Below are 12,141 nucleotides of genomic sequence, written 5' to 3'. Positions count from 1 at the left end.
GAGCTATGCTAACCCCCACACCCGACTAGACACCCCCCCCCTGTGTGTGTGTGTGTGTGTGTGTGTGTGTGTGAGAGAGAGAGAGAGAGAGAGAGAGAGAGAGAGAGAGGGAGAGAGAGAGAGAGAGAGAGAGAGAGAGAGACCACTGATGCTCAGGAGTCCTGGCTAGCCCTCCTACAGAGTGAGTTTGTGGGAAGTCACCGCAGTGCTTGTCCAACACTTCCCAACCTGATCCTTGTTAAAATGGGTCAGGCCTAAGATGGGGTGGTGGTGGTGATGTGCCTTTATCCAGTTAGGGGCTGGTCATGGTGGATGTAGGGATAAGAATGGGGGGGGGGGGCGCTACCACCTGGGACACTTAGCTTGGGAGGGTCTGAACAGCATCCTGTGAACCAGTTTGTTTGGCCTCCTGACAGTAGGCCTCTCTGTCCCCCTCGTTCCTGTGCTGGGCATCCCCCTCAGCTTGGGGACTACACTGCTGAGTCATAGGCAGGCCCAAGCCGGGACGCGCCTAGGCTAGGACCCTTACCGGCCTTTCCCCCAACGAGTGGAGGCTGAGGCTGGTCTCTTGGGGTCACCCTTGTATTGGAAGGGAGAAAGCGGAGTTGGCAGCGAGGACGCCCCTGCTCTACCTGATAGGGACCCGGTCAAGGGGGCTCGCGTGCTGCAGCCCAACCAGCCGGGAGGGGCGGGACGCAGAGAGGCCCCGCCCCCAGAGGAGGGGCTCCCGTTTCCTATATAAACGCGGGGCTCGGCGCCGCAGCTGCCCAGCTGTTTCGTCCCTACCTAGTCCGCGGTTATGGCGTCGCTCACCGTGAAGGCCTATCTTCTGGGCAAGGAGGAGGCGGCCCGCGAGATCCGCCGCTTCAGCTTCTGCTTCAGCCCGGAGCCCGAGGCGGAGGCCGAGGCCGCGGCGGGCCCAGGGCCGTGCGAGCGGCTGCTGAGCCGGGTGGCCGCGCTGTTCCCCGCGCTGAGGCCTGGCGGCTTCCAGGCGCACTACCGCGGTGAGGGGCCGGGGTCGGGGTCGGGGCCGGGGCCGGGGCCGGGGCCGCCGGGGTAGGGAAGCCAACCTCCCCCCCGCCACGGTGTGGCAGGTCTGGGCGAGGACGTGGCGGGCCGTCCTCTGCCTCCTCGCGGGGACTGGGTGGCCGGGCGGCCGCTCAGGGTGACAGCTGACATCCCGCCGGCCGCTTGTTGGCAGTAACGCCGGGTGGTGGGTTCAGTTAAAACCCCCGGAAGCGCAGGGACCCGACGGACGTGGAGGAGGGGTGGAGAGGTGACGCGGGTAAACAAGCGGCGGGGGCGGGGCGGGGCGGCCTGCGGGAGGCGAGGTCAGGGACCCCGGAACTGGCTCTGGCTCTTGCGTTGGAGTGGCTGGTGGCTGCATGGGGTGGGGCTAGAAATTGTTGTCGGGAGAAGTGGCCAAGGGCCTCCCTCTGGGAGGGGACGGCATTAGATCTTGTGGAGGACTGTTGGTCCTTCAGCCTTTTTTTTTTTTTTATTCTTTTAAGGTAAAGCCACGCAGCCTGATTGGCCTTGAACTCCCGTGTGGTTTAGGGTGTCCTCACTCTCCCCAGTACAGGGATCACAGGTGTTCATCGCCACTCCTGACCAGAAAAATTTCCGTGTCACTGAGTTATTGTGTAATTCACCAGTAAAAGTGTCTAAAGAGGCCAGGCGCCGGTGGCGCACGCCTTTAATCCCAGCAGAGGCAGGAGGATCTCTGAAATTTGAGGCCAGCTTGGTCCACAGAGTGAGTTCCAGGACAGCCAGAGCTACACAGAGAAACCCTGTCTCAGAAAAAAAAAAAAAAAAGTGTATAAAGATTACTCTTGTATTAGCAGAGACAGGTTCACTGTGTGGCCGGGCTGGTCTGTATCCCTAAATTGTCCTTCAGAGTTCTCTGCTTTATATTTTGCTCGGATCCATCCAGTCTAGGGCCTCATGCCTGCCAGGCTAGCACTCTAATGCCTGCCAGGCTAGCACCCTACCGAACGGAGCTACCTCCCCAGCTCCTTGCCTTTTTTTTTTTTAATGAATTTCGTAATCACTGTCACATTCAATTTAGAATCTCTTGTTTTATAAATTTTCGTCCTTATTTATTTTGGTTTTTCAAGACAAGGTTTCAAACTGTAGCTCTGGCTGTTGTAGAACACTCTCTGTAGACCAGGCTGGCCTTGAACTCATAGATCCAACTGCCTCTGCCTCCTGAGTGCTGGGATTAAAGGTGTACGCCACCATGCCCCGCTAAATATTTGCCTTTTTATATAACTTTTTTCTGTTTGTCATCCCCTATCCTTTCCAATCCCAGGCAATAGCTGATCTACTTTCGTATTTTACTGTTGAGGACACTTTGTATAAATGTAGTTTTGTTCATTCACTTATAATATATTGGGAGCCCATTTGTACTGTGGCTCTCGCCAGTATTTTTCCCCCTCCAGTACTGGAGCTTTGCATATGCTAGGCAAGGATTCCACCTCTGTGTTGCATCCCTGGGTGGCACTTCATTTCTTTTTGTAGGTGAAGAATAATGTTTTGGATATTTCATGTTTAGTTTATCTGGTCTTTAGTTGGTGGACATTGGGCTATTGGTAACTTTTGAGTCGCCTCTCATATGGTTCTTTGTTTCCTTTTTTTGGGGGGGGGGGTTTCAAGATAGGGTTTCTCTGTAGTTTTGGTGCCTATTCTGGATCTTGCTCTATAGACCAGGCTGGCCTTGAACTCACAGAGATCCGTCTGGCTCTGCCTCCCGAGTGCTGGGATTAAAGGCGTGCGCCACCAGCGACCTCTCACATTTGGTGCCTGTTGCTGAGTGGTTGCCCACAGGCTTAACCCAGCCTGCAGATGTGTGGTTTGGCATATATGAAGTGCTTGAAGACTGTACTAAAGTATGAACATACATGCCTGCCTGTAATCCCAGTACCTGTGTATTAATATAAAACCAAAGCCAGAGGGGTTTGAGAAGTGGTTCAATGGTTAAAGCACTTGGTCCTATTCCAGAGGATCCAAGTTTTGTTCCCAGCACTCATACTAGACAGCTAGCTCACAACTACTTGTAATTACAGCTTTCAGAGCTCCGACCCCGTTCTGGCAGGAGGCTGCCCCTCCCCCAAACACATGTGCTCTGCCTTCTGCATGCAGCTGTAATCCAGGACCTAGGTTGGAGCGTGCACTCTCCAGTTTGTGTCCGAGTGAATGGCCACAGTGCTGTTTGCCCCAGCGTCCGGGCTGAGTCTAGAGCCTCTGCAGACAGATGTCCCTTTAGCACTGGGCTCTGTTCATTGCAGCAGTGTGTACCCCACAGAGAGGCCTGGATGCCGCCGCCGCTGCTGCCTTTTTTTCCTTCTAGTGCTGGAAATGGAATCTAAGACTTTTGCATGCTAGGCCAGTGTTTCACCCCTGAGCTGTGCTGGCTCTGATATATTGTCTCTTAAACAATGCAGATGAGGATGGGGACCTGGTTGCCTTTTCCAGTGATGAGGAGCTGACAATGGCTATGCCCTATGTGAAAGACGACATCTTCCGCATCTACATTAAAGGTACGGGCTGCCCTAGGGCACTGCCTGAATCCAGGTGCTTCCTATGGAGCTTCCATAGGAAAAGGTCAGGAGTCTGTTGTCTAGATGACATGTCAGGATGAGCTGGGGGGCTGGGAGCTGCTGGAGGTACAGACAGGGCTCATGCTGGGTGGGCTATGATTGTTTAACAGGCGCAGGGCCTGCGACCTCCTGGCCTCATAAGAGGTTGTCCTAAGCAGCTGAATTCTGGATGTACTTTCTTGACCAACATGGCTGCAGTGAAAAGGAAGGGAGAACTTTAGGGACCTTGCTCTAACAGCTTTTAACTCGCCCTGCAGAGAAGAAGGAGTGCCGGCGGGATCATCGCCCGCCATGTGCTCAGGAGGCATCCCGAAGCATGGTGCACCCCAATGTGATTTGTGATGGTTGCAATGGGCCTGTGGTGGGAACTCGCTACAAGTGCACCGTGTGCCCAGACTACGACCTGTGCAGTGTCTGCGAGGGGAAGGGCCTACACAGGGAACACAGCAAGCTCATGTTCCCCAACCCCTTTGGCCAACTCTCTGATGTGAGCTGGTTCTCTGCAGTCCTGGGGGGCGGAGGGGGGCAGGTACAGGGTGGTGGGACCTGGAAACCCTGACCCCTCACTGCCCTGTCTTGTTTTCTTTTCTTTTTTCTTTTTCCCCAGAGCTGAGGACTGAACCCAGGGCCTTGTGCTTGCTAGGCAAGCGCTCTACCACTGAGCTAAATCCCCAACCCCCTGTCTTGTTTTCTTGTGCCCAGGGCTTCTCTCATGGCCGCTGGCTCCGGAAGCTGAAACATGGACATTTTGGCTGGCCTGGCTGGGAGATGGGTGCCCCGGGGAACTGGAGCCCACGTCCTCCCCGAGCAGGGGAGGCTCGCCCTTGCCCCGCAGCTGAGTCAGGTGAGGCTGGTATTTGAACTGGCTTTTGGGTGTCCTAAGTAGCCAGGTAATCAGGTGGGCCTTTGACCAAGCTGGCACCACAGCTGAGAGTCCAGCAGTGCCCACGATGAGCTGTGACTACACATCCTTTTCTTTTTTTTCCTGGGGTGGGGGGGGGGGTTGGGAGTTTAACCTAGGACCTTGCACATAATACATAAGGGTCCCATCATTGTGCTGCACTCTGTCCTTATCCACGTCATCAGATCCTCTTAAGAACCCTGCAGAGACAATGCACTCCATTTTACAAGTGAATAAACAAGTGTCTGAGTGCCTAAGGCCACTCATTTTCCCACATGGTCCACCCTGCCCTGCCAGGCTGACCTTCTGAGGTATGAGTAGGTGGCCAGATTTCTGTAATGTATTTTCTTTCATTTTGGGTTAACTCAGGAAATATCAGGGCCAAAGCTGCTCAAATCTTTAAAAGACAAAACCAAAAAAACTCTATGGTCACTAAGCCAGTTTGTGGTGGCATATATACTGTAATCTCAGGACTCGGGAGGTAGAGGCAGAAGGATCAGGAATTCAAGGCTAACCTTGGTAATAAGACCCTGTCTCAAAAACCTAAAAGCAGCTGGGCAGTGGTGGCACACACCTTTAATCCCAACACTCCGGAGGCAGAGGCAGGCGGATCTCTGTGAGTTCAAGGCCAGCCTGGTCTACAAAGTAAGTTCCAGGATAACCAGGGCTACACAGAGAAACCCTGTCTTGAAAAACCAAAAAAACAAAAACAAAACAAAAAACCCTAAAATCAAAGAACTTACACATAGTTCTGCATTCTAGATTTTGGGATTATGCTTTTTGATTTTTCTTTTTTTCCTTGAGACAGGGTCTCTTTGTAGCCCTGGCTAGCCTGGAACTCACTAAGTAGTCCAAGATGGTCTTAAATTTGAGATTCTCCTGTCTCAGTCTCTTGAGTGCTTGGATTGCAGACATGTGCCAGAATATCCAGCTGGATTATTTGTTTGATTTTGAGTAAACAGCGTATCTAGGACAACTTCAATATTTATATACTGGCTGTACTGAGCCCCTGGCACAGAGGCCGGAGAGCCCCAACATGTGACCCACTGGGGAACCAAGGGTGCAGTGTGGGAGAGAGAGAGAAGTTCCATATGTGGTCAAGGGGTCCCAGGACAGTGGCTACCTAGATGATGGAGACCCTGGGACTGTGATGGGTGGCAGAGTCACAGAATTAGAGGTCATCTTTCTTCTTGTAAAAATCAACAGCTTCTGGTCCATCAGAAGATCCCAGTGTCAATTTCCTGAAGAATGTGGGGGAGAGTGTGGCAGCTGCCCTCAGCCCTCTAGGTGAGTGCGACACCCCAGTGGCTTGGTGACTCTGTGCAAATGGCCTTTGGCAGGTTTTCCTGGCATGCTGCAGAGGCCAGGGCAGATATGTGCTCTTGACACCAGTAAGGTTTTGTTGCGTAAAATTAACCTTTGCCAAGGACTGGAATGGGTGCCTCAAGGTTGAATTCTGACTAATTCTTGAGCTCTCCACACAAAGTAGAACGAGCCAGTGGGGAGGGTGGGATATTGGCGGATGGCCTAGCCTCTGGGTAACAACAGCTTGTGTTTTCTGAGCCAAGTGAGTTGTTTTAGACTTGAAAGCTGGCATTTGATTTTTCTTTTTCTTTTCTTTCTTTCTCTTTCCCTCCCTCCCTCCCTCCCTCCCTCCCTCTCTCCCTCTCTCCCTCTCTCTCCCTCTTCCTCCCCCTCTCCCTCCCTCTCTCTCTTTCTCCTTTTTAGGCAAGGTTTCACATTAGCCCAGGCTGGCCTTGAACTTGTAGAGTTCCTCCTGCCTTGGCCTGCCAAGTGCTGGAATTTCTTTTCCTTCTCATCTGAGAACCCCAAATCTTTTTGAGAGCAGGGAGAAGGTGCTAGAGGCAAGTGCTCTGGGTCATGCCTGGCTCTGCAGAGGACAGAGGAGGTCTGCTGAGGTCGGGGAGCACAGTGTCACCTCTCAGTACTGTGGCCCTAGGTACTGTCTCTGGGGCACACCGGTGTGGTGTGGGAAGTGCTTGCCCACACACACCCTGTTCCTGTGTCTGCAGTGTTAGGAGGTGACCACGGGAGCCTGTGCAGAGGCCGTGTCCGGTACTGAAGGACCCTGATGAGAGGGGAGTCCCAACCCAGCCCCTCCTCCTCATAGCTCCTAGGACTGGAGAGATGCTCCAGTGGTTTAAGGGCATGTGAAGACCTAGTCACTTTAAAGTCAGCCCTTCACTAGACAGATGAGAGTGTGGCGGCTCGGCAGTCTCAATTCCTAGTCCATCCTTGGTCATGGGGATGCTCTTGACTTCTGTTGGAGGCTTCCCAGATCCTCTGGTTCTCTCTAGCTAACACCAGCCCATGCTGGTGGCGTATCAGGACCACTGGGGTCACCATTTGGGAGAGCAGGCATTATTTCACAGTGCTCAGAGGCCTTTTAGGAGGGCATAGGCCTTTGAAGTGTGTGGAGCTGCTGAGTAGTAGACTACCCAGAGCTCGACAAGACAGCAAGACAAGACAGCAAAGTTCCTAGAACGAAAGCCTCTGGGTAGTTTAAGCTGAGGATTGATTGGCTTCAACTCTTGTGGAAGTCATGGGAGTTTTCCTTGCCTTTCTCTCTAAGGAACTAAGCAGGGGTGACTCACATGCTAACTGCCTCTAATGGATTGTGTGAGAGCAGAGGCCCAGAGGGAACAAGTTGGCACAACCTCTCAGAAGGCAGAGGTTGGTGAGCCAGAGCCAAGTCCTTTTATTGGTAGGTTCTGTGAGAACCAGCCAAGGAAGGCCACTACTGTGGCCCAGGCTGTGTTTGGCTCAGAGGCTGTGGTCACTGACACCTGGGACACAAGGCCTTCCTTGTCACTGGGTCTTTGACAAACACAGGCTTTGGGGACAGCAGGTAACAGACCATAAAACATTCTTCCTCAGCCCTGCCGTCTTGGTCATTATTCCATTGAGAAACCCCCCATTCAGCATCCTCTGCTGCACCTGCTTAGAAAACCATGGGGTGTGGACATCGGGGATAGGGCTCAAGGGACTTTTTGGTTTTCTTGAACTTTCTGTGTGTGTGGTTCTGGAGATTGAACCCAGATCCTTTGTTCATGGTAGGTGTGCACTCTACTCTCATGGTAGGGGAGAACTGATTCCTGACAGTTTTTCTCAGACCTCAACACACACACATAAATGTGAAAAATAAAAAAGAAGAAACGGCGGGCAGGGAGTAACCCACAGAGAGAGAGGCAGCTGTACAGGGAACCCTTGTAAGAAGCAGGACGCTAGGCGGGCGGTGGTGGCGCACGCCTTTAATCCCAGCACTTGGGAGGCAGAGCCAGGCAGATCTCTGTGAGTTTGAGGCCAGCCTGGGCTACCAAGTGAGTTCCAGGAAAGGCTGTCTCGAAAAACCAAAAAAAAAAAAAAAAAAAAGAAGCAGGATGCTGCTGGGCATGATGGCACATGCCTTTAGTACCAGCATTAGGAAAATAGGCAGAGCTCTGCACTGAGGCCAGCCTGGTCTACATAGGAAATTCCAGGCTATCCAGGCTACACAGTGAGACCCTCTGTGAAAAAACAAAACAACCCTGGCAGGACCCTCTACCCTGGTACCATGAAGGATGAGAGGGAGTAACAGGACAAGGCACAAGGAAGCAGCTAGAAGACCTTTCATCAGAGTCTGCTAGAGAGCTCCAGGGCCCCACACAGCCATGTGATGGCCAGTACCAGCATTTCCATGTTCAGTACTTAAAGCCCTAACCCAGAGAAGCTTTCGCCACATAAGCTAAGGCACCAGCCTGGGAGTGGGCACCAGAGATGAGCAAGGGAGCAAGGGGCCCAGCATCTCAGCCCCACTGGCTGAGAGGAGGCCAGCCAAACACTCTGACAAAGAACACCAGCTCCTGGGACCTGGTTTCCCTGGTGCTATCTTCTGGACACCTGCACATGTGAAGCTGGCCACCGCCCTGGTGCCTCAGGCAGAGCTTCTTGCTAGTGCCCCTAGGATCAGAAGCCAGGGATGGCTGGCTATGGAGGAGAGCCGCTGCATGTGGGGTGTGCTGTCCTTTGGTACATTTAGATTGCAAGCAGCACTGGTGAACCGCCCGGTCCCTATCCCTCCAGCAAACATGAGCTGGCTAGTAGGCTGGCCAAGTGCTGCCCAGCCTCTTGGAGTTCAGATAGATGTATAGTTGTCACATGAGGCCCTGTGTGCCGTGGCGTCCAGCAATCGTTGCTAGGTGTTCTGCCCATGTATAGGACTGGCCCTACCTCTGCAGCCTGCTCCTACTGAGTTGGGAGAAACAAGGTTCTCCCTGGGGACTCTAGCTTAGAAGGAGGGAAAGGACCAGTGTGATGAGCTTGTTAACAGGGTTGGGGTTGGCATGAGGAGCTCAGCTGTTCATTTCTGGCCCATGGGGGTTGTCACATGGTCTGTCGTGTCACATGGTTATGTGGCTCTGGGGTTGAGTCCAGCCTCTGTCCTTATGCTAACTGCCAGTGTCCCAATCTGTATGTGCTGTTGAGGACCCAGTCTGAAAATGTCCTAAGCCACAGTGCCCAACTCACCGAGTCACTGATGTCACATGCAGGGGAGGCCTCTGGACTTGATGGCTTGATTCTTCTCTCTAGGCATAGAGGTTGACATTGACGTGGAACATGGAGGGAAGAGAAGCCGCCTGACACCTGCCTCCCCAGAAAGTTCTAGCATGGGCACAGAAGACAAGTGCAGCACTCAGCCAAGCAGCTGCTCTTCAGAGGTCAGCAAACCTGACGGGGCTGGCCCGAGCCCCTCACAGTCCCTGACAGAGCAAATGAAAAGGATCGCCTTGGAGTCAGGGGGACAGCCAGAGGTAGGTCTGCCTTCTCCTACGAGCTTTAACTGGCCTGCTTAGCATCGTGGCCTCAGCACCAGCCATCTTGCAGCCAGAGGGATCCTGTCCTTCCTGTTATCTCTGTGGCGTCTTCAGTCACTGAGTCTTCGGGCAGTCTCTGTAGAGAAGATCTCACTTGGATCTGGAGCTGTAACTCAGTATGGGGCATTTACCTGACATACATGAGGTCCTGGGTTCAACCAGTGGCATCATGGGAAAAAAACAGAGGGACATGTCCTTGCAGGCAGCTCTCTAGTGCCTGGGATTAGCTGCACTTTGCTGGGAGCAGATGGTGGGGTCCCACTGGTCAGTCACAGGCCTGTGCTCACAGCAGGTTCTATTCTAGGAACAGATGGAGTCTGATAACTGCTCAGGAGGAGATGATGACTGGACACATCTGTCCTCCAAAGAAGTGGACCCGTCCACAGGGGAGCTCCAGTCTCTACAGATGCCGGAGTCAGAAGGGCCAAGCTCTCTAGACCCCTCACAGGAAGGACCCACAGGGCTGAAGGAAGCTGCCCTGTACCCACATCTCCCACCAGGCATGTGGTCACCAGAGGTTTCATTTTTCCTTTGCTTTCAGAGTATCCTGTCGTACATCTGGTCTTGACAATACAAAAAGGTGTAGCATGGCCTGGGATTTTGTTTTAAAGGCAGTACCTACTTGTATAGTCCAGGGTGGCTTTGGGAGCCTAGGCTTGCCTGTGGCACACTGCCTGGTGGGGCCGTCAGCTGACGTCAGAGACATCTAGAGATGGTCTGACCTCTTCTGTCTGCATCTTAGGAATTTCTAAATCTCAATACCTAGGTGTTCTGAGAAGGCAGATGTGACAGGAAAGGGAACATTGGCTTTGGGCTGGCTTGCACCATAAGGTGAACTCAGACCCTTACACACCATTTCCTCAGGGGGTTGCAGATTTTAATGGCAGGCACCAAGGCCTCAGTAGAAGCCAGGCAGAGTGTGTGTAAAGTGCTGACGGGGTGGCTAGTCCCAAGGGTACACCCTGCAAGAGGCAGCCAGCTCCCATGTTCCAGGGTATCGGTGTTCAGATGGATAACTTATCTCCCGGCCAGTTTTGGCCTTGGGGCTTCAAAGCTTATTTTCTGTGTTAGAGCAGAGGGGCAGCAGACTGTTCATGAGTGAGAGTCTGGGGAGGGGCTTTATCATGGGTTCAAGGCTATCTGTCCTCCATGGCAGACTGCTTATCTCACCCTTGCAAGGCTCTGGCCTGGAGTCACAGACTGGGGCCGGGGAGCTGGAGAAGTGGCTCATCCGATCAAGTGCCTCCTGTGCCAGCACGGAGACACGAGTTGGTCCCCAGAACCCGTGGAGAGAGCCGGAAGCTGGGCAGGTGTGCACTGTAGGAGGCAGGCAGACCCCTTCACGGCTGGCTGGCTCCACAAGCTGGATTCATACGCTATGAGTTCACTGAGACCCAACTCAGTCAGGTGGACAGCAACAGAGGAGACTCCTACTTCAGCTCTGGGCCGCCACACCGTCTCACATACATGTGCACCCACAGGAACATAAGTACACACGATACAGATGCCAAATAAGAACAGAGGGTGGGGAGTCAGAGGCAGCTAGAGGAGACTGACATTTCATTATCTGTAACGGGTTTTTGCTTGGGTTGGTTTTGAGATGGTGGCTCATTCATTGTTGCGGCCTAGGATGTCCTTGAGTGATCTTCCTGCCTCCACCTCTTGAGTGTTGGAACTCTAGGCTTGAGCCACCACATCTGGCAATAAACCCCTATTGGAAAATAACTGCACTCATTTGTTTACACACCTTCTGGCTGTTTATGCTACAACAGCAGTTGAACAGTTGTGACAGAGACTGGAAGCCTACAAACAAGCTATTTGGCCCTTTAGCTAGCCTCTGAGGGCTCCCATAAGGCCTGAGCAGGGTTCTTTCTTCCTGGCAGGCAGGACTCGCTGTGTTGGGAGTGCTGCAGGGCGTCTCACTCTCCTGTCCTGTCTTGGCAGAGGCTGATCCCCGGCTGATTGAGTCGCTCTCCCAGATGCTGTCCATGGGCTTCTCTGATGAAGGCGGCTGGCTCACCAGGCTCCTCCAGACCAAGAATTATGACATCGGAGCTGCTCTGGACACAATTCAGTATTCAAAGCACCCTCCGCCGTTGTGATGGTGCTCGCACCCAAGCCCCGAGACCCACCCCCTTCGTCTTGTAGTTGCATCAAGTAGCGCAGCAGGGCCTCTAGAAGGCCAGTTTCTTTGCATTCTTCCAGAATCCGCAGGTGGGAGTATGTGAAGTCTTTAGGGCAGGAGGAGAGTGACGTGAGGGGAGAGTTCCAAGAGGGCACACGCTGAGCCTGAGAGCAGAACAGGTCCTTGTGGCTGAGCTTCCTCTGCCTGCCCTAGGCCTGGCCTTGCCCGGGAGCTGCAGTGCAGGCGGCACTGCCCTGCCGCCTGCACTGCCCCAGCAGTCCAGAGTTCTTGCCTGATGACCTCCTCCTTTCTGTGTTTCCTTGTCCAAAGTGATTCACACTGACAGCTATTCTCAACAAGTAAAGCCATGACATTAAGAGGGGGCGATCCACAGTAAGTCAAAGGTGGCGGGCAGCTGGGGCCTATGGCTCCAGGAGGGGGAGAACTCACGTGAAGCCAGCTGAAGGGTCACCATATACTGCCTCCCTTTTTAATGATCACACCTTGGTTTTTGTGTCCAATGTTCATGCTTTTAAATGAACCCCTGTGTAGCTTCCTCTGATTGGGTTTTTAAGTAACCTGTAATTAAATGGCATATGCACTTTAACCAACGCTGTGGTCCTTCTATTGTTGTTACAAGAG

The 12,141-nt window shown here is 53.1% G+C and overlaps 1 protein-coding gene across 3 annotated transcripts; it reads left to right on the top strand.

The window, feature by feature from the left end:
• Positions 1-319: 319 nt before the first annotated feature.
• On the top strand, positions 320-12,106 carry Sqstm1 (sequestosome 1). Of its 3 annotated transcripts, none has more exons than XM_076578260.1 (8): positions 320-1,004; positions 3,444-3,539; positions 3,857-4,086; positions 4,302-4,443; positions 5,707-5,787; positions 9,091-9,311; positions 9,679-9,874; positions 11,319-12,106. In XM_076578260.1, the coding sequence occupies exons 1-8, from the start codon at positions 800-802 to the stop codon at positions 11,474-11,476; spliced, it is 1,329 nt and encodes a 442-aa protein (XP_076434375.1). In that variant the 5' UTR covers positions 320-799; the 3' UTR covers positions 11,477-12,106. The 3 variants fall into 3 exon arrangements, 2 of the variants coding, with proteins under 2 accessions (XP_076434375.1, XP_076434376.1); XR_013053256.1 differs by having other exon boundaries at positions 756-1,004; positions 9,679-10,159; positions 10,206-12,106; XM_076578261.1 differs by lacking the exon at positions 5,707-5,787 and having other exon boundaries at positions 757-1,004.
• The last annotated feature ends 35 nt before the right edge of the window (positions 12,107-12,141 follow it).

This window comes from Peromyscus maniculatus, chromosome 8 (assembly GCF_049852395.1).
Source record: "Peromyscus maniculatus bairdii isolate BWxNUB_F1_BW_parent chromosome 8, HU_Pman_BW_mat_3.1, whole genome shotgun sequence".
Taxonomy (NCBI): Eukaryota; Metazoa; Chordata; class Mammalia; order Rodentia; family Cricetidae; genus Peromyscus; species Peromyscus maniculatus.
This window is presented reverse-complemented; position numbering and strand designations above follow the sequence as displayed.

What these genes read in the sequence shown, in the direction of transcription:
- Sqstm1 (XM_076578260.1), top strand. Translation starts at nt 800, where the DNA reads ATGGCGTCGCTCACCGTGAAGGCCTATCTTCTGGGCAAGGAGGAGGCG. An exon ending in CTTCCAGGCGCACTACCGCG is followed by an intron (nt 1,005 to 3,443) that starts GTGAGGGGCCGG and finishes TAAACAATGCAG; the next exon opens with ATGAGGATGGGGACCTGGTT. An exon ending in AGTCAGGGGGACAGCCAGAG is followed by an intron (nt 9,312 to 9,678) that starts GTAGGTCTGCCT and finishes GTTCTATTCTAG; the next exon opens with GAACAGATGGAGTCTGATAA.